This window comes from Botrytis fragariae, assembly GCF_013461495.1.
Source record: "Botrytis fragariae strain BVB16 chromosome Unknown tig00000251, whole genome shotgun sequence".
Classification (NCBI taxonomy): Eukaryota; Fungi; Ascomycota; class Leotiomycetes; order Helotiales; family Sclerotiniaceae; genus Botrytis; species Botrytis fragariae.
In genome coordinates, this window is record NW_023501003.1 from 584,294 (window position 1) to 601,967 (window position 17,674).

The 17,674-nt window shown below is 42.6% G+C and overlaps 5 protein-coding genes across 5 annotated transcripts; 4 read left to right on the forward strand and 1 right to left on the reverse strand.

The window, feature by feature from the left end:
• Window positions 1-2,780: 2,780 nt before the first annotated feature.
• Window positions 2,781-4,010, forward strand: Bfra_011760 (putative tafazzin protein; the record flags this gene model as incomplete). The annotated part of the gene is made up of 2 exons (XM_037342086.1): window positions 2,781-3,124; window positions 3,176-4,010. 2 exons carry the CDS (start codon window positions 2,781-2,783, stop codon window positions 4,008-4,010), a joined length of 1,179 nt encoding a protein of 392 aa, XP_037188166.1.
• A 1,918-nt stretch (window positions 4,011-5,928) lies between these two features.
• Window positions 5,929-12,389, reverse strand: Bfra_011761 (putative heat repeat protein; the record flags this gene model as incomplete). The annotated part of the gene is made up of 13 exons (XM_037342087.1): window positions 5,929-6,022; window positions 6,111-6,121; window positions 6,709-7,485; window positions 7,539-8,296; window positions 8,348-8,853; window positions 8,905-9,209; window positions 9,260-9,482; window positions 9,537-9,785; window positions 9,836-10,778; window positions 10,834-11,231; window positions 11,418-11,815; window positions 12,191-12,245; window positions 12,298-12,389. The coding sequence occupies 13 exons, from the start codon at window positions 12,387-12,389 to the stop codon at window positions 5,929-5,931; spliced, it is 4,809 nt and encodes a 1,602-aa protein (XP_037188167.1).
• A 490-nt stretch (window positions 12,390-12,879) lies between these two features.
• Bfra_011762 (putative mitochondrial import inner membrane translocase subunit tim23 protein) lies at window positions 12,880-13,776 on the forward strand (the record flags this gene model as incomplete). The annotated part of the gene is made up of 2 exons (XM_037342088.1): window positions 12,880-13,521; window positions 13,581-13,776. 2 exons carry the CDS (start codon window positions 12,880-12,882, stop codon window positions 13,602-13,604), a joined length of 666 nt encoding a protein of 221 aa, XP_037188168.1. The 3' UTR covers window positions 13,605-13,776.
• A 430-nt stretch (window positions 13,777-14,206) lies between these two features.
• Bfra_011763ia (uncharacterized protein) lies at window positions 14,207-15,552 on the forward strand (the record flags this gene model as incomplete). Its single annotated transcript, XM_037342089.1, has 3 exons — window positions 14,207-14,611; window positions 14,698-15,288; window positions 15,349-15,552. The coding sequence occupies 3 exons, from the start codon at window positions 14,207-14,209 to the stop codon at window positions 15,550-15,552; spliced, it is 1,200 nt and encodes a 399-aa protein (XP_037188169.1).
• Window positions 15,553-16,564: 1,012 nt separating this feature from the next.
• Bfra_011763ib (uncharacterized protein) lies at window positions 16,565-17,449 on the forward strand (the record flags this gene model as incomplete). The annotated part of the gene is made up of 3 exons (XM_037342090.1): window positions 16,565-16,834; window positions 17,024-17,341; window positions 17,402-17,449. 3 exons carry the CDS (start codon window positions 16,565-16,567, stop codon window positions 17,447-17,449), a joined length of 636 nt encoding a protein of 211 aa, XP_037188170.1.
• Window positions 17,450-17,674: the final 225 nt, after the last annotated feature.

A 17,674-nucleotide genomic window follows, 5' to 3' on the forward strand; every position in this document is an offset into this window, starting at 1 on the left:
CCTTACTCCTCCCATAACAAATCCCCCCATTATCCTGAAAACCCACACCCTCCATAAAATCCAGCATCCTAACTCCACATCTCTGTCCCTTCTCCCACTTCTTTCCCTTCCTACTAACTCATCTTCTTCTCTCCTGAAGCGAAAGTCCCTCTCGCATTAATTCCCTCTCATGCTCATCACCAAACGGACACAAAGTTCTCCCCCCCCTTATCTCACAATCAGAATACTGAAGATCATCCTCCGATTTCTCACTTTCTATATTTTGCAATCTTATCATCTCGAATGTTCCAGATGGGTGATCGGTAAAGGAATCGCGTTTCTGGGATAAGAGTTTTAGTTTTCGATGCGCGCTTCAATGTGTGTTTTTTATCTGGGTTCCAATGTCCTGATCATGCGGTGGATGGCGGCGGGTTGCTCGGTGGAGTTGAAATGGGCGAGGTAGTTGAGAGTTAGGAGTTTACCTTTGGCTTGATCTTTGAGAGATTGTTTCAAGAGGTGGCGATAGGTGAGCATGAATGTGATGAGGATCGCGAAGATGATTAGATGGAATTTGAAGATGTGGAGGATTTGGAGGGATTTGGCGATGAGTTCTGAGAGTTGGACAGAGGTTGGATAGATGTGGGAGACTTGGAAAGGAGCTGCGGTTGCTCGGTTGAAGAGATCGAGATAGTGTTGGGTTGTGGGTGGGTGGCATGGTTGGTGATGCGTCACGGTGATTTGTGGATTGGGGATTTCGTGTGAAGGAGATTATGGATGAGGATTGAAATGGAATACATCATTGGGATTTTATGTTGAATCATTGAATGTGTGGGGAATGGTAGTAAACTTTGAAAGGGCAGATCGAAGGTCTACTAGTTCTTCTTGTTTCGCTCTAGTTGTCGACCGCCCACCTTGTGAAAGTTTGATTTCTATCTAGATGACGAGGATACTTTTCAGGAGTCATTTGATACTTTTGTTTCGAGTTTTTACATGCACTTTTTGTTTTGTTAAATATTTGGTGGCATAGATATAATATCATCTCTGAACTTTTCGTTAAGCGATTAACGGAAAGGAGGGAGGGAGGTTTGCAAGACCCTGGTTCCATTGAAGGCCATGAGTGATGATACTATTATTGTAGTGAGAGGTATGAAGAGAGGTGAGATCTAAGCAGCGTGATGCTATGAAGTCATTATTGTTTTTATAAATTAAAGAGACTAATAGGTAGTAGCTTGAGTAGTGCCATTGTAGAAGGAGTGGATTTATGAAGGCCACAGAACTACTGGGTGGCTTAAACGATACACTTGGATGTTCATGAATGGAATAACTGGAAGTTTGTCTGAGAAATGAGATGTGGACTTAATTTCTGTTTGATATGCCATCATTCGATATTCAAATTCATACTCATTCAGACGTCTGCCATCCATCTTAGTCTGGAGTGCTTGTTCAAGCAATGTGAGATGGGGTTTATCATCAACTCAAAAAATTTGACATGTTCAGAAATTGATTCGATAGCAGTTATAGTTTAAGAGCCAACTCACAATTTTCCAATTGACTTCGATTCTTCAATTGCTGGGTTCTTGCACTGATTACCTACAGACTGCTCACGATAATAGACTGAGCGTTATTTTTGTACCAGGATGGGTAGAATCAGTAGTTTTGATATCCAGAATACATACGGAAAATGTCACTGCAAGTTTGGCTGTTGTAAAAGGAGTGAAAATCGGTCTGAAATAACTAGTCAGATCTTTCTTGTTTAGAACCGGTCATATGGATATTTGAATATTGATATTGTACTTAAACATCAAAAGTCACCATTGGCGTAGCGAGTCACTCATGGGCAGTATAAGAAAGGTTCAAAACTGCTCGTTCAAATCTTGCTATCTTCAATTGGATCTCCTAATATTCAAATCTATATGATTGATACAGATATTCAGAGGCTATGTTGAGCTAATAGACTAAATCTAGTAACTTGATGCAACTTTTGAGAGACACATACAAAGTGTGATATTGTTTTAGTCTCCTGAAGTGACTCTGGAAGTACGTACCACTATTAAAGGGTTTCTAGATGTTTGTATGAATCTCAGACTGCAATGTTGATACCTATGAGATAGCGCGTCTGTCAAATACCCCAAGAACTCCAACATCTCTTGCAAATACGCGAACGACCTTGATCATGAGCTGTCTCTCGACGGGCATTAGTTCACTCTTTCACCGGACTTTGCTTGGGTGAAAATTCAATCGCCTGTAATACCTATCATGAGACAGACGGGAACAGCTCCTGCAGAACGTCTGAGTAGCACTCCATTCTTTAAGAGATTGTTATTGTCGGGATACCTGCCAACGTCTAGAAAGTCAAGGAAATCGTCAAGGTTGAACATCGTCTAGATCTGTGCTGGTAGTGAGGTTACCTTCCACGTTTACTTTGATGAAGACTACCCATATTTAATCGTTTCATCTAAATGTGTTCGATATAAAGTAGTAAGTCAATACTAGAGATTTGCTACATAGAAATGAAAACTAATTGGGATTGTGGTCATGGTTAATTTCTCGCCAAACCTTGGAAGCCGTTTTACTCGAAACTAGCGGCCGCATGTGGGAATCAAAGCAGGTCCCAACCTAAATTAACGATTGAGCGCCCGCGACGTCACTTTTTTTCCTCCAATCAACTTGAAAAAGTTGATCATGCATGGCATTGGCATGGCATTCTCAACTTTTCAATCTTTTCACTTACCACATTCATTATAAATTCCTAATTACGACCCTATGAAATTCTTTTCTTGTATAATTTTTGTTCTCTCATCATGGTAGCATCCTCTTATACCAAACTCGAATCCGATCCTCCTACAAAACCAAGTCTACCATGGCGATTCAGCTCGAGCCTGATTATGGGCGTCACAGGAGCGATATCCCGTTTCTTTTACTATGGTCTGAATAACGTTGAGGCTATTGGGCTAGAAGGATTCAAGGCCACTCTCGATAGACGAAAGAATCCCGAGGAGAGAGAAAGAGGCTTAATTACTGTCTCGAATCATGTCAGCGTCTTGGATGATCCATTGATATGGGGTGTATTGCCCCTCAAATATGGCTTCAACCCCTCTAATCACAGATGGAGTCTTGGTAGCTATGATATCTGTTTCGAGAACAAGTCTGCGAACCCACCAATCATCTGCCATTCCTATTATTGATTGTTCTACAGAGTACTCTCCTCGTTTTTCACCTTAGGCCAAGTTTTACCTACACATAGAGGCGCATACTCCGAGAATGGCGGTCTCTTTCAGCCTACAATCGCACAAGCGATACGAATGCTTTCCGCGCAGCCTTTTACTACACGTTACGAACCACCGATACAAAGGTCAAAGAAGAAAATCTCTATGCGACCAAAAGATCCTGATATTGTCGATCCTTTCTCTTCCGGCGACCTCACGTTCACTACAAATGGCATGGATGTATTTCCTGCACCCTCTGCATATACCTCACGAAAACATAGTTGGATACACATATTTCCTGAAGGACGAGTACACCAGCATCCAAATAAGACACTACGTTATTTCAAATGGGGAGTCTCGCGACTTATTCTCGAAAGCGAACCTTTACCTGAAATAGTTCCTATTTTCATCGACGGAAACCAAGACATAATGCACGAATCGAGAGAGTTCCCGCGCTTCCTTCCTCGTGTCGGTAGGAACGTCCGAATTGCTTTTGGAGAATCAATCGATGGAGAGCGCATTTTCGGAGACCTCCGCCTTCGCTGGCAAAAGCTTGTCCAATTGCAAAAGGAGGCACTAAGGAAGAAGGGTCTGGACGATAACATCGAAATGGGGGAACTTACGGAAGGTCTTAAATACTACAAAGAGGCAGTTGCATTACGGGAAGAAGTCACAACTAGGGTTAGGCAGGAAGTGCTCAAAGTAAGGAGGAGCTTAGGATATGATGATGAAGATCCTAAGCAGGGTTTGGTTGAGACTTGGATCTCAGAAGGAAGGAGCGATGGCAAGAAAAAGAAAGATGGCAGTTGGGTTGGAGACACATGATGAGAACCACTTATAGACCTAATGAAACGTGATGAATCCCTTTGCGCCTGCCTTCTAGATGTGACTTTAATTAGTCCAAACTAATTGGCATATTTGAGGTACTGGTTTGGGATGTTCTGAAAGTGTGATCTAGAATATTAGATGCAAAGTTTTCTATTACATTCTTGTTTTATAAATTTATCCTTCCAGCAGCGGGAACATTCAAAGTATCAGTTTAAGAATATCCTTGGATGTGATTTAGACTGCAAAGATAGGGTCTTGCAATTCGAGTTCAACCTAATTGACAGGCTGCCCCTCAATAACCCTCTCCGCATATTGAAATTCCTTTGGTGGTCCAACACAAACCTTCCACTCAGCCCCTACGTCACGTTCAACATATTTCTTTCAATGCTTCCAATCTAACTCAGTTCCACAAACTGCCGGTACAATAATCTCCATGACTTCGAATTCATTTTCCTTCGCCAGACTTTCCTCACAAAACAAAAGAAAATATCTGCAACACGTGAACATTATATGATGCCCAGCTCTTTGGCAACCGACAGACTACTCGCATGCCAGCGTCGATTGATGATGAACCATTTAAACATACAGATGGGCCCAGAATCAAAACGACGTCCAAAATCACCTGAAAACGCTCCGTTCACAGCGAAGCGTATATTACCGTCCCCTTCAAATAGAACTTTTCCATTCGACAATACATACATCCCGCGACACGAATCGGAACACCTGCCAGTCTGCATCCAGAAAATTATTGTGTCTTGGAACGAAGCATACGATAGAAGATGCATTCAGCTGAGTTATCTCGCTAATTTTGATTTCTTGAAACATCCCCTGCCAAGCATTCCAACCGCAGCCATCGCAGAATGAAAACGACCTCTCAATCGCAACCATGAAATTAAAACAATTGAAAGCGTAGAACCACGAAAGTATATAATGATGATCAGTAGAGGACTCATGTAAAAATTAGAAAAATATCAATGTGTGAAAAGATGCCACCAAAATTCTGCACAATGTTAACCCAACTCATGTCATTGTTTTCCCTGCTCTCCCTGGCCACAAGCCACACCCTCACATTCCAAAACCTCTTTTCTTCTTCACGCCTCGTAATTTTCACACCTAACAGTGGCAGTTATTTCATTCCGCCCCAAACAATAGCGGCGTCTCAATCTCTCTCACTCTACGTGCCTGAATGGAGCGGCAATTTCAAAGCCGTGAACCCCGATCTCTATAACATGGAAAATCCAGGCCCGGAAGAATCCATTTTGGGAGAAGTCTGCTTTGCCTGCTGGCAGGATATCACATTTTTTGATGTCAGTGCGATTTGGAATTGTTGTGATAACGAGGGGGTGCATTGGATGTGGGGGTATGATGATGATAGAAATGGGACTGGGGAGGGGGAGTATGAGCCGACCAGAGAGGATGTGATCGAGGGGGATATATCTGGATGTGAGAAGTTTCCGTGTGAGGAGGTTTATAATGAGAGTGATGATGTGCAGACGAAGACGACTACGAGAGATGCAATTTGGGTTGTTTTGGGGCCGTAGCTGAATGGAGGAATGGGTATAAAAGAGCTTAGTGCACCCCGGGTGTTATGGCTTGAGTCAAAAATTAGGAGTTCGATTTCGAATAGATGGGAAGAATGAGAAGCCATCTGGGTGTCCTGCGTAATGAGCTTGTATGATTAAGTGGCAGAAAGGATTGAAATATTTTATAAGAGACGGTAGCAACTACCAACTACCACGAATTATCGATTTCTTTCAATATGTACACCAATATCCACTCCAGATACACGGTACAAGTGCGTATTAATCAGATGCCTATGTATACAACCCAATAGTATTTCCTCCAATGGTCTTTCCTTCGCGTGGTAGTTCCGTTGCCAATTGCGTAATTTCAATCTGAGCCTTGCCAAAGTGCTTCAGACCGTCGTAGTGGCAGGTCCAGTGACAGTAGTTACGCCATCGTCACCGTCGAGTGCTCGGTCTGCACTAAGAGCTGATTTTGCATTCGAACTAGAAAGAGAATCGTGAGCTCTGCGCAGGTGTATTGATAGAAGGCAAGGGAGGTAGAACGGGAGTGATGTTCTTGATTAGATCTTACATTTTATGCGCCTAATAATTCCATGTGTTAGCTATGACCGGAAGAGGAGTGTTCGAAGGTAAAATCAAAGACGAGGCGCGGAATCCAATATGATAGTAGAGAGAAGAGGGAGGAGCAAATAATTTGAGATGCACTTACAAAAATATTAACAAGTCGCATAGTGACGAAAATCATAACAAACATAAGGAGGAAAACAAAACAGAGAAGCATTGCTACGATTTGATTTTTCTGCATATCGACGTGGATGAAGAGATAATAGGTTCGTTGGCAGGATATGTTCGTGGGTGGTGAATTTGTCGATGATGAAGGATCTGATGAAAATAAACGTTGGGAAGTTCAAACTGCGAGTGATTGAAGCAGGACTTACTCAGATGCTTTGAATATATTGGAATACAATTGAAAGACGGGTGACAGCACGCAAATATTGTTTTAAAAAATTTGTCAAGTTTGGGTTGGCTTCATTCTGTGGTTGCTAGGGATCACATATTTTGGTGCGAGTTGTTTATATTTACTTGCTATAGATCAGACGATGTCGAGGCAAGGCTAGTCATAAGCCTCGTCATCTTCTGTTAAGAAGTGAAGTTTGGTTCTCGCTCACTTTCGACAGAAGAATTGGGTGAATGTCGTTCTTTTTGCCAAGGTCTCTGAAGATGTTCAATGCTTGGCTGATCTCATTCTGGCTGAGAATCCGTGATATATTTTCGGAGAGCGTATTTTTACTCTCAAGAAGAACATTTGCACCGAGAAGAATTCTTATACATGATGCAAACATACTTGGCTTTGATGTCCATCCAAGAGGTCCATCATCTTTCTCCAGAATTATGTTGAGCTGTCGAAGTGCATCCAGAATCCATTTAGCAAGGGGGCTATATTGTTGCCATTGATACTCCCCAGATTTTTCGGTCTGAAGAATTTCGAGATCCCTTGAAAGAACATTACTCCAAAGTTTGGCTTCTCTGACTTCATCGATGAAGAGATTTTGCTCTTCTTCAACAAACAGAGCATCATCTTGTTTCATTGCTGCGGCAAGTTGGTCTTCAGGCGAACATAATCCTGCATAGGCTCCATGGAATATGAACTCATCACTACCTGTGATACGGCAAATGACATTCCAGCTGAACATTTGATCTTGTGGATATTTAAGCCTCAGCCATTCTGCGAACTCCTCACATGCAGCCAACGGAATTAGAGGCTTGCCTACAATAGAAGAAACGATCTGTGCTCCAAGTTCGCGCACTTCATCGTCATCATCGTTGAGAGTATCGTAAAGGGCGATGAGGCATGGGAGTACTTCAGAGCCCCACTTGAACTCATCTGGTAAGCAGGCAAAGAAGTAAGAAAATCCTTTCACAGCAGCATAACGAGTGTCAAAGTCCTGTAATAAGTTAGTAATATTTCAAGATAGTTCGTGGATGGGAGAAGCCTCACATTGTGTGACTTTCCAGCTTCACTCAAATTTTCCGCTCTTGCCATGAAGTTTATCTGGGCGTTGACATCGCCCTTCGACTTCAGCCAATTGAAGAGCATGAAGGTACCGCTTGTTCTCATCAAAGCATGAGCCAAATGCGGCCCAGACTTGCCATTTTCAGAACCCATGAAATGAGCAATTTCTCCAATGTCTAGAATATATTGATCCATATCGCATTGCTTGATACTATTGAGCATTTTCGAGTATACCTCATAGGCACTATTCTCACCTTTCTGCAAGTCTGCTGGGCTTACAATCACCGCATCTAAGAGCGCTTCTAAAACCATGATGTTCTGATTTCTCCAGGCTTGTAGCACGCATTCCAAGGATGCGGTAGCTGTATCGAGATCTATATCGCAATAATCGTTCAAAGCCTTCTTGAGAGCTTGTATATCCTTGGTTAATCCAGATATATATACAGCTTCCCGGGCGGTTGCTTGATGTAACAAAGCGCCTCCTACTCGGCCTTTTTCGCAAGAAAGATCAGTATTAACTTTGGAGTAGCTACAACCATCACCATTCAACAACAAATTGTGTGAATCATGATTGTCGATGAGCTTTTCTCGAGCATCACTGTTCAAAGTGGAGACTGGAAGAGCGAGGAGAATCTGGTAAATGAGATTTTTGAAGTCGATGTATGTCGCCAAAGTTTCTGGACACTGACCAAGGTGACTCAATGCCTCGATATTATCTTTCAGACAGATAAGGTCTTGAACGCCTACATTTCACAATTAGGATTAAGAAATAAAAGCGAGTATTCACTACATACTTGGAGGGCTCGAGAACACAGTAAGACGGCGTTCCAGGACAAAATTGGTCGTCATCAAAACTCCATGGGTATAATTAGTAGATGGGTTCGATATTCTGAGCAGGTTCTGTAGATCAGGTAGCCACTCATCGTGAAGCATAAATGTACACATAGTACGGGCTGCTAGTTCTCTAGTATGCCAGTACTTGCTTCCCAAATGTATAGATACCCTTTCCTTGATTTCGTTGCGAAGTAAAACTGGTGGACCCGCGCGACGAATGATATCCAACGAGGGAAAGACTGACTCTATAGCGCCAATCGCAGGGGTATTGTTTTCCTCCGTGCTTGGAGTCTCTTTGTTTAATAACTTTAGCAAGATCTCAGGCAGCTCTGGGTATTTTTCGTATGAAAGTTTCGTCGAACGGCCATCCCAGCCAGCCTCGATAGAAGCTTTGTTTTCGTTAGTACCAAACAGACAGTCAATTAGACTCCTTAACAGCAGTAAACCACAGTTTCTTATTGCCCAACTGTTTCAATTCAATTAGCACATAATCAGTCTGTAGACATTGGTGTCATACATTTCAGAAGTCAAGCTGTCCGCAGCCAGTTGTAAACAGTCCGGGATATGTTTATCTGATCTCTTGCCCAATGTAGAGCTTTTGAATATCTCTTTTACACAGTTCATTGCATGCACTTGAGGTAAATTTGTTTCATCAGTCTCAGATAACGTAACAGGACGCCCAGCCAAAGATTTTAGCTCTGCCATTACATCTTCGAAAGCTGGACTTTTACTGTTTGCGGAAAGTATTCCAGTAACTAGTGCGGGGATTCCTGCAGATCTGCGTGTTGTAGACGCTTGTTCGAAAATACATTTTAGTGCGCCCTAATCATTAGTTTGACGGTAGCTAAGGTGAACGAAGGGGAATCACGTACTTTGTACCAGACTTCAAGCAAGTCGCTCGAGGCATGGCATTGTGAAAGCTGACAGCATCTAGCAAATGTCAAGGAGACTGTGGAAAAGGCACCACGATGTCGAAGGCTAGATAGTTGTTCAAAAGTTAAGTTTCCCACTTTTTTGAAGAGTTCTGGATCCATCACTGAAGACCCGTCATAACGGCGATCTTTTGCTTTTGTTACAACAGTCCTCATCAGGTTGCTATGCATATATTAGCGCCTCGAGAGTCTATAATCTGATGATATAGTGCTGTACCTAGATTCATGAATCGCCCTAAAGCTGTAACTCAACACATCCTTAGTATCAATGGATTCTACGTCGTCAACTTCCTCGGGAATGTGGCCTTCTGGTGAGTCATTACATAGTATGTCTTTTACAGCCTGCCATATGCTGTAACAACTTACAACAATGCGATTTTGCAGGTCTTCCCATGCTTTTCGAATTTCAGCAGTTTCCTGATCCTTGGAATCATCCTGAGAGAAGTCGATCTCTTCCCAAATATAGCTTGATATCAACAGTCAGCCTAGTACCTGATAGCTATCAAGGAAATTTACCTTATGGTTGAAAAGTCGCTATGAATCGGAGCAACAAGAACAGCTTCACCCAAATCTCTTTGGGCCATTACCACCTTTTTCTCTAGGCCAACGATGAGGCCTTCGACAAGACTCAGACGCCCCTTGACATCCGAAAAGCCATATAGAATCTGGTAAGACCGTGCAACTCCGTCCGCAAAGTCCGCGCGACCCGTACGCTTCGCAAAGCCCTCAGCACGATCAATAAATTCCAACAAAACGTCAAAGTTTGTAGAAGTATGTGACTTTGAGGATCGGAAATTATGGGGACTGGCCAATTTTAATATCGAAGTGGCTCCGCTTCTGACATCCTCAAACGGATCCATTAGCAGATCAAGAAATAGCCTTATAGACTCTGAGTTGAAGATGCTTAGAGTATGAGCCCATATAGTGGCGTCAGGCGTAGTCGTCAACTTTTGATCTTCAGATGAACGCTCCTCTAAACCAGAACGCAACAGCAAAGAGATCGCCCTTAAAGACGTGATGTGTCGCTGATAGGATGCAGTAGGCACAAGCTCCCCTTGCAAAAATTCCAGAAACCAGGTAAGGAAGCTCTCATGCTCGTTAAGTAGTTGTTGCGCATCCGAACGATCATTCTGACGGTCTTGAATTATCATGCGGTCAATCTCTCGTACGAGGTAGGCGGTTGCACCCTTGATACGTTCTATCAAATGCTTGGTATTGCTTAAAACATCATTGCGAAATTTTGCATCTGTGTCAGCGTAGAGATGAGCCATGTTTTTCTGTAAAAAAGTGAGCGCTGCCGGGCTAAAGGGCCGAATTGATGATGCGGACGACACTAGGACCGAAAATGCTAAGGATCGTACGGTATCGGAAGGATGAGTCAATAATGGGCCAATAGTATCTTCGTGTAGAATTATGCAGCCTGCGTTTTTCTTTGGGGCCTTCAGGAATGATGTGACATCTGGTACAATTAAAATACTCCGTTGTGTGGAAGTGGAAGTGAGAAAGCAACTTACTAGAATCCTCGACTAAGCCGGCTTTCTTCCCAACTTCTATAGCTGACAAATGAACCAGCGATTCAGATTCCATGTATTGTCCCTTCATATTTAAAGGTCCCTTTTGATTCAAATCCTGCAAAAAGGCCAAGGAACCAACGCGATCGAGCTTGAAAAGAGGAGGGAGAAGATAGTTCTTGATATTCTCAAGAGCATCAGGGTTCTTACTAAGACCTTCACTGATCCATCGTTGCCATAGTCTAGTGTGATCTTTGGTTTCATCACTTTGATCTTGAGTAGCGAATTCTTTCGATACTTTAAAAAGAGAAACCAAGAACTTTCCCGCGGATGGCGAGACATCCTGGAGGTTCATCCATTGAAACGTTTCGGACACTATAATATCAAGTGTAGAACCACTTCTAGCATCAGCGTCAGTGTTTGAATGTTCCGGATTGTATCGAACAATGGACAACAACTTCAAGGAAGGAATGGGTTTGTTTATCTAAAGATATAGGTTGCGCTGCTTTGAACGCCAAATACACATTTCTAGAGTGCAATTGCGATTTGCACGTTCAATTGTCGGGATTAATGGGTGGATCACTTACTTATCTAGTTCGGTGAGAAGAGGAGATCCATTTCTAGGAGTAGCGAGATCTTCGATGCTTATTATTCCTTTTCCCACCAAGTGCTCCAAGATCTTGAAAGCAGGTTTGACCAGGGGTTGGGAAGCTTGATGACTGATGATGGAGAGTAATCTTTCTACAATAATTGTCACAAGAGACTTTGAGATAGACTTATTGGGGTGAGAATTAAGAAGAGATGTCAACAGATCTAGAATCTGACGCATGGATCGGTGCTGATTTTTCTCGTTCCATTCCAAGTAAAAATTGAACAAGTCTAAACAAGTTTTCTCGGAATATGCGGCTTCCTTGAGAAAAGATGACTGCGAGGCTCTACACTGTTCGATAAAATGACACAGTTTGATGCATGCGTTCCCAGAAGCCTGCGATATCACATAGTCAGTATGAAAGGTCTAGACGTCTTGTACTTTGAAACGGCGCGATGCGATCAAAAAAGACTGTAGCTAAGGTAAAGAAGAACATCCAAAGAGAATGGGGTGTTGGAATGAATCTGAGAGTTGTGATTTTGGATTGAACATTGAGACCGAATCGGATATTGGAATCACAGGAAACATTGAGAAAGCGCTGCACACCGAAGTGAGGTTGATCTCTAAAGTGTAGGAGGGCATTGGAAAAATAATGTATCTGAAATCGAATGAAATATTGAAATGGGATTGAACAATCAGACTGAGTACAACATTGAGAATGCAACAGGAACCAGAAAGACAGCTAGGTATTGAAGAGTAGAAATTGCCTACATGTCGCGGTTGGGCAGCTTTTTCCAAAAAATCATCAAGGCTGCTTCTCGTAAGTCTGGAAACATGATTAGTAAAACGGCCAATTAAAAAAGATGCTTCAACATTACTGTAACTGGTTTGATTCGGGTTGATTTTCGATCCATTTGGGCAAAAGTCGTTCATCTGTTGGAGCTTCGGTACCAGGTACTATTGACGACATTGTGTTGTTTGAGTGGTCGAGCGACTAACAAGCAATCCTCAATCCTCGCTTCAGGTGGGGGAGGGGGGAATGATTTCGAATACCAAGTCAGTCTTCTCTCAAAACGCTGCCAAAATGTCCAGTCCAAAAATGAATGAAAATTATATGAAGGTCCAAAACTGCATGTCTAATACAAGATTGGGAAAACAAGATAAGACGACCCCTTATGGCTCACAAATGTCTCTTAACGTACTTGTAACTTGATCTGAACTGCAATCATAAAAAGTTTGATGGTGGGTGAAATTAATTATATTTGGCACGTGAGCTGGTTGTGCACGGACCCATCGTCATAATCGATCAAGGAACTAAATTTTTGAATTTGAAAATGTAAGATACCGTCAGTACTCGAAAGAATTTTTGATATTACATATTATCGACCAACAACCCAAACTCACGGTAACCGTGCCGATTCTAATTCCATCCTCGGCGTTCTCGCACATCAATTTCGAAGATGTCATTCTGGGACAAGTTGACAGGGCGAAAGCCATCAAAGGATGCTTCTAGTGGCGGATCAACAACCTCAAATACACCAACAGACACATTCACACCTACACCTTTTAACCCACAAGAAGGGCAAGATGTCAGCTCTTTTCTCACAGGGCCAGAACTCGTAGATCCTTCACAACTCCATCCTATGGCAGGTCTGAATCAGCAGACTTTAGATTACCTATCTCTCGAAGAATCCACCCTCTCGGACCTTCCAGGGTCGCAGTCTGCTTTACCCTCTAGAGGCTGGTCAGACGATTTGTGTTATGGTACCGGTGTGACGTATTTGACGGCGCTAACTGTGGGTGGTGCTTGGGGATTACAGGAGGGCTTGAGGAGGTCTGCGACACAACCGCCTAAGTTGCGATTGAACTCGGTGCTGAACGCTGTTACGAGACGCGGGCCATTCTTGGGAAATTCCGCAGGAGTGATTGCTATGGTTTACAATGGGTTCAATTCTTTTATTGGGCATATGAGGGGTAGACATGACTCTGCGAACAGTGTTTTAGCAGGTGCTCTGAGTGGGATGATCTTCAAAAGTACAAGAGGAGTTCGACCTATGATGATTTCCGGTGGAATTGTGGCTTCCGTAGCCGGCGCATGGGCAGTAAGTAGACACTTCAACTTGTGCTCTTTTAATCTAGATGTACTGACAATACTTCCAAGGTTGCAAGAAAAGCCGTATTTTAAATGACCAAATAACGACAAAACTCCTCTTCCATGACGAAACTCCGACCTTATGATTTCAAGATCCGCACACCAGCGAATATCCTCCATTACTCTAAACAGAACCAGCTTTCTTTAGCGTATTAGCACATATTGTTTCGTGCTTTGTCATTATAATAGATTTTGTTAATTGGCGCGGGTTGCATTAGCGGGTTCATCTCTCCTCTTTACCCAAGAAGGGCAATATGTAACATAGATGGGAAAGGTATGGGGAGTAATTCAGAGACATCGAATTTCAGATCTGGTGCTGATTTCTCGAGATTGTTCAAGGTTGCATTGGTTGCACCTTCCTCTTGTGAGATGAACTTAGCTCGTCAGATCAATTCTTTACGGTGAAAGAAGCAACAGAATCAACAATTCAAAGTGTTCAAACCACCTCAGGTGAAGCTCTATGCATCCTTCCGTACTAGATAATTATAGCGGCTACTGCCGTAATTATATTGTGCTCAATCTTCTTTCGCTTGTTATTCAAAATTCTCTTCGATATTTTCAGTCCCTCTTCTTGCAAATCGAATTTCAACAAACTCTTTGAATCAACACAGAACGCAGAAACAATAGTCATCATCATGAATTCATCTTCCCCTATAGAAGCTCCTTCGGAAAGGTCCTGCTCGCCTGCTGAAGTTAAGCACATGATTTTCGTTAGTCTTTTAAAAGAAGGAAGAGGCGCTCCAAAGGGTATTCCCTCTACGACTCTGACAAACCTTTCGATGTACGATCCAAACACAGCTTTTGTATTTGCCACTTCTATGTCACTAGGAGAGGATGAAGGTCTACAGTTAATTGTGGAGAGAGCTGCAAAAGATAATGCCAAGTGTGATAAGCTACGCAAAGATATACGCTGGTATCTAAAACACCCCGATGCTGAAGATATGAGGAAATCAGTCGAGACTCTTCTTGACGAGGACATCATGGCGAGGGGCCTTTTAAGGAAGGATCCAGACATACTCAAGAGAGCAATTCTGGCAAAGGTACAAATCCAGACCTTTGTTTTTGTTATTTTTAGTGTAAATCCAACACACAATCGTTGCATTTTTGCTAACTTCCATGAATAAAGGCACTCTTTATTGTTGAGGATTTCGAGCGAGAAAGACTCGACATTGAAGCTGAGAACGAAAGTCATGATTTTGCAATTCAGTTAGTGACTTTGATAAATGGCTGGGGAGAAGGTTCTCGGGTGAACTTGTTTTACTTCAAGTACAAAACATCTTTCGAAAAGTTTGAGCGTACGCTCAAGGATGAAACTCGAAATAGCAAGATTCCACCCGAGAACATCGTAATGCCTGCTCTCTCTTGGCCATCCGTCAGCTTTGGGGCTGAAGAAGTTGCAATGTACAATGAGAATTCCGAGAACACATCCGGTACCCAGAATACAAACCGGAATGACATATTGACAGAGAATCCTGAATCCATTCAGAAACTATCAGCAACAGCAGGACGAGACCACGCTGACAAGGGCTTCAATCTTACGGATGGTCCATGGATGTATCGATTACCACATACAGGTAAAAATCCTGCTGATAAACCAGGGTGGCGACCCATCGAGGATAAAGATGACTATATGGTTATGCTGGATGGCATCCGCCGTGTCAATTTCAAGTATGCAGAGTGGGGACAGCCAACTAAATGCAGTGTCATGATTATGCATGTAGGTACGCCCCATTGATCAGCGTCCGTATCCCAGTACTAACTATTATGTCTCAACTAGTCGTTGGATCGAGATTGTCAACAGAGATATACCGATAGACGTGAAGAGGAGCGCGCTTACAGTTCAGAATGGGAGAAGGAACTGGAGGAGGCTGGATTTTTTGATGATGGAGATGCCGTTGGTGAATACGGAGACGATTGGATTGAAAACTGGAATGTAATCAATAAGCCTCTCCAGAAGCTCACACCGAGGACTAAAACCTAGGTGCCTGGTAATAAAGTACGGCAACTTGATACTTTTAGCTCGCATTGCTATAATCGAGAGTCAGGAGTCTTTGGGGTGCAAGTCACAATCGAATGTTTAATTGCGCATCCATAAGTAGCAACTCCTCCTCAAGAGAATCAAAGGCAATGAGTTTACCACATCGCAAATTAGAAGATCTTTTGGGAGATCATCTCACCTAGATAGCACAAATTGTTGCCGTCTCAAAGCAGCCATGTTATGCAAGATTGTGTGGGTGTTGTCTACTATATCCAGCTTCAAGGTAAGCATCTTCCTCAAAATCTTTTCATCTATCCAAGCAGACATAACGGCACTTCATGAGCTTATATTATACCGACTATATGCAGACGACAAAGGATGCACAGAATGACATATGGAGTCTAGGGTCAAGAGGGAGCTTGTTCGAGCCCATGCTTCTAATATTGTGCAGTCTGAAGTTATTTTCCTTGTATTCACTCCAGATTCTGATAAATCTTGATAAAATTTGAAAATGACTATATTTTGATCTATGCCGACAGAAGCCATAAGCGTTCCACACCCCATCTCTCCCAGGACATGTCTATGTCTCTTTCAAGTTGAATTATCAACTCTCAATTCTGAATTTCATCAACACTGGGTGCCACACCTCAAGAGATTGTTAATATGTGTCTCCCATGCTGGCCTTTTACGGATTTATATCTCGAGGAGGAGAAGAAGAAAGACAATAGAAGTATTATGGTGTTCGATCCTAATACACGTCAATGGGTCCAAATTGGAGATGTAAGTCAACTTTTTTGTTCCTTCCTTTCTTGTTGTTTGTATTCTTCTCATTTCCTCCATCCATAAAACTGGTTTCTTGTTATTTTACATTTGCCGCGAGGTTGGTCATTTGTACCTGTGTCATTTGTCAATACAAAACAGAAATTCACTATATCGCTTCTGTTCCTACCTCAAAGTTTTACTTGAGTAATATTTCGCAAACAAAAACTCTACAGCTTGAACGTTGGACCATTCCATGAACGCGGCACCTCAAGATTTCATTTCTATATCTCAACTTCTGAGAGATATAGAAATCAACTACATCGATTTTACAACCAATAAAGTATTCTCAAAACTCCAAAGCATTCAAGCAACAATGACTGAAGTACCCGTCCAAAACTTCCAACCCCAGGTTCCAGATACTACCGCCGGACCTCACGAACATACCTACATCCCACGCGCTGACGGTGCTATTATTGTCAATGGTGTTGTCTACGTTCGAGAGACCAAGACTCCGATTCCAGTCGTACCTGCACCTGCCATGCCATCCGCACAATCTCCCAGCCTCCAGCAATTTTATGCACTTGCTGCAAGTTCAACCTCTGAATTCTTTCTCTATTCACTTTACTTTTGCGCAAGTTGCGCTTGAAATTTGTCACTTGCATCAACATCGCAATTTCTTGTCTTCATTGCTAACATGTCTTCTTTGCAATAGGCAGCTCAACATCAACCCGTTTACCCTCAACCCGCCTTCCAACCTTATCCCTACAACCCTTATCTCCAATTCGCAGGCAACAATCAACAAGTACCTTTCGGCGCAGGCTATGTTCACCAGCCCGCCATGGGCACATACGGAGCTACCGGTAGTGAAATTCAATTGCAACAGATGCAAATACCAGAGGCCAACAAGAAGCAAGATATGAAGCCATCTGATGACGATCCTTTTCGTATGTATTGGGTTCGGGAGCTCGATGATACCTGGACTCAGAGAAACAGGATGACGATTGACAGTGGTGATATTGGTAAAATCAGAGTAAGTTTCATGCTTCGTTATGATTTTGGTATATCGCTGATCAGTGGTTTCATGGTGTAGTGGTATGTAACTGATGGTGTTTTCTACGCCGCCAGATTGCCTGAGTAGTTTCATGGTTGATGGCGACAAATGATTCGTGGAGAGTTGTTAAAGGGAGAGAAAATATTACAATATTTCATCATTCTTCTAAATCCTATAAATCTCGAGTCGAACTCTCCAGTCACTTTGGGGTCCTCAATTTTTACTACTACATACGAATATTACGCAACAACTCCTGGGATGGAAGAACGATAGGATGAAAGGGGCGATGATGATGATTTTATGGACACAGCT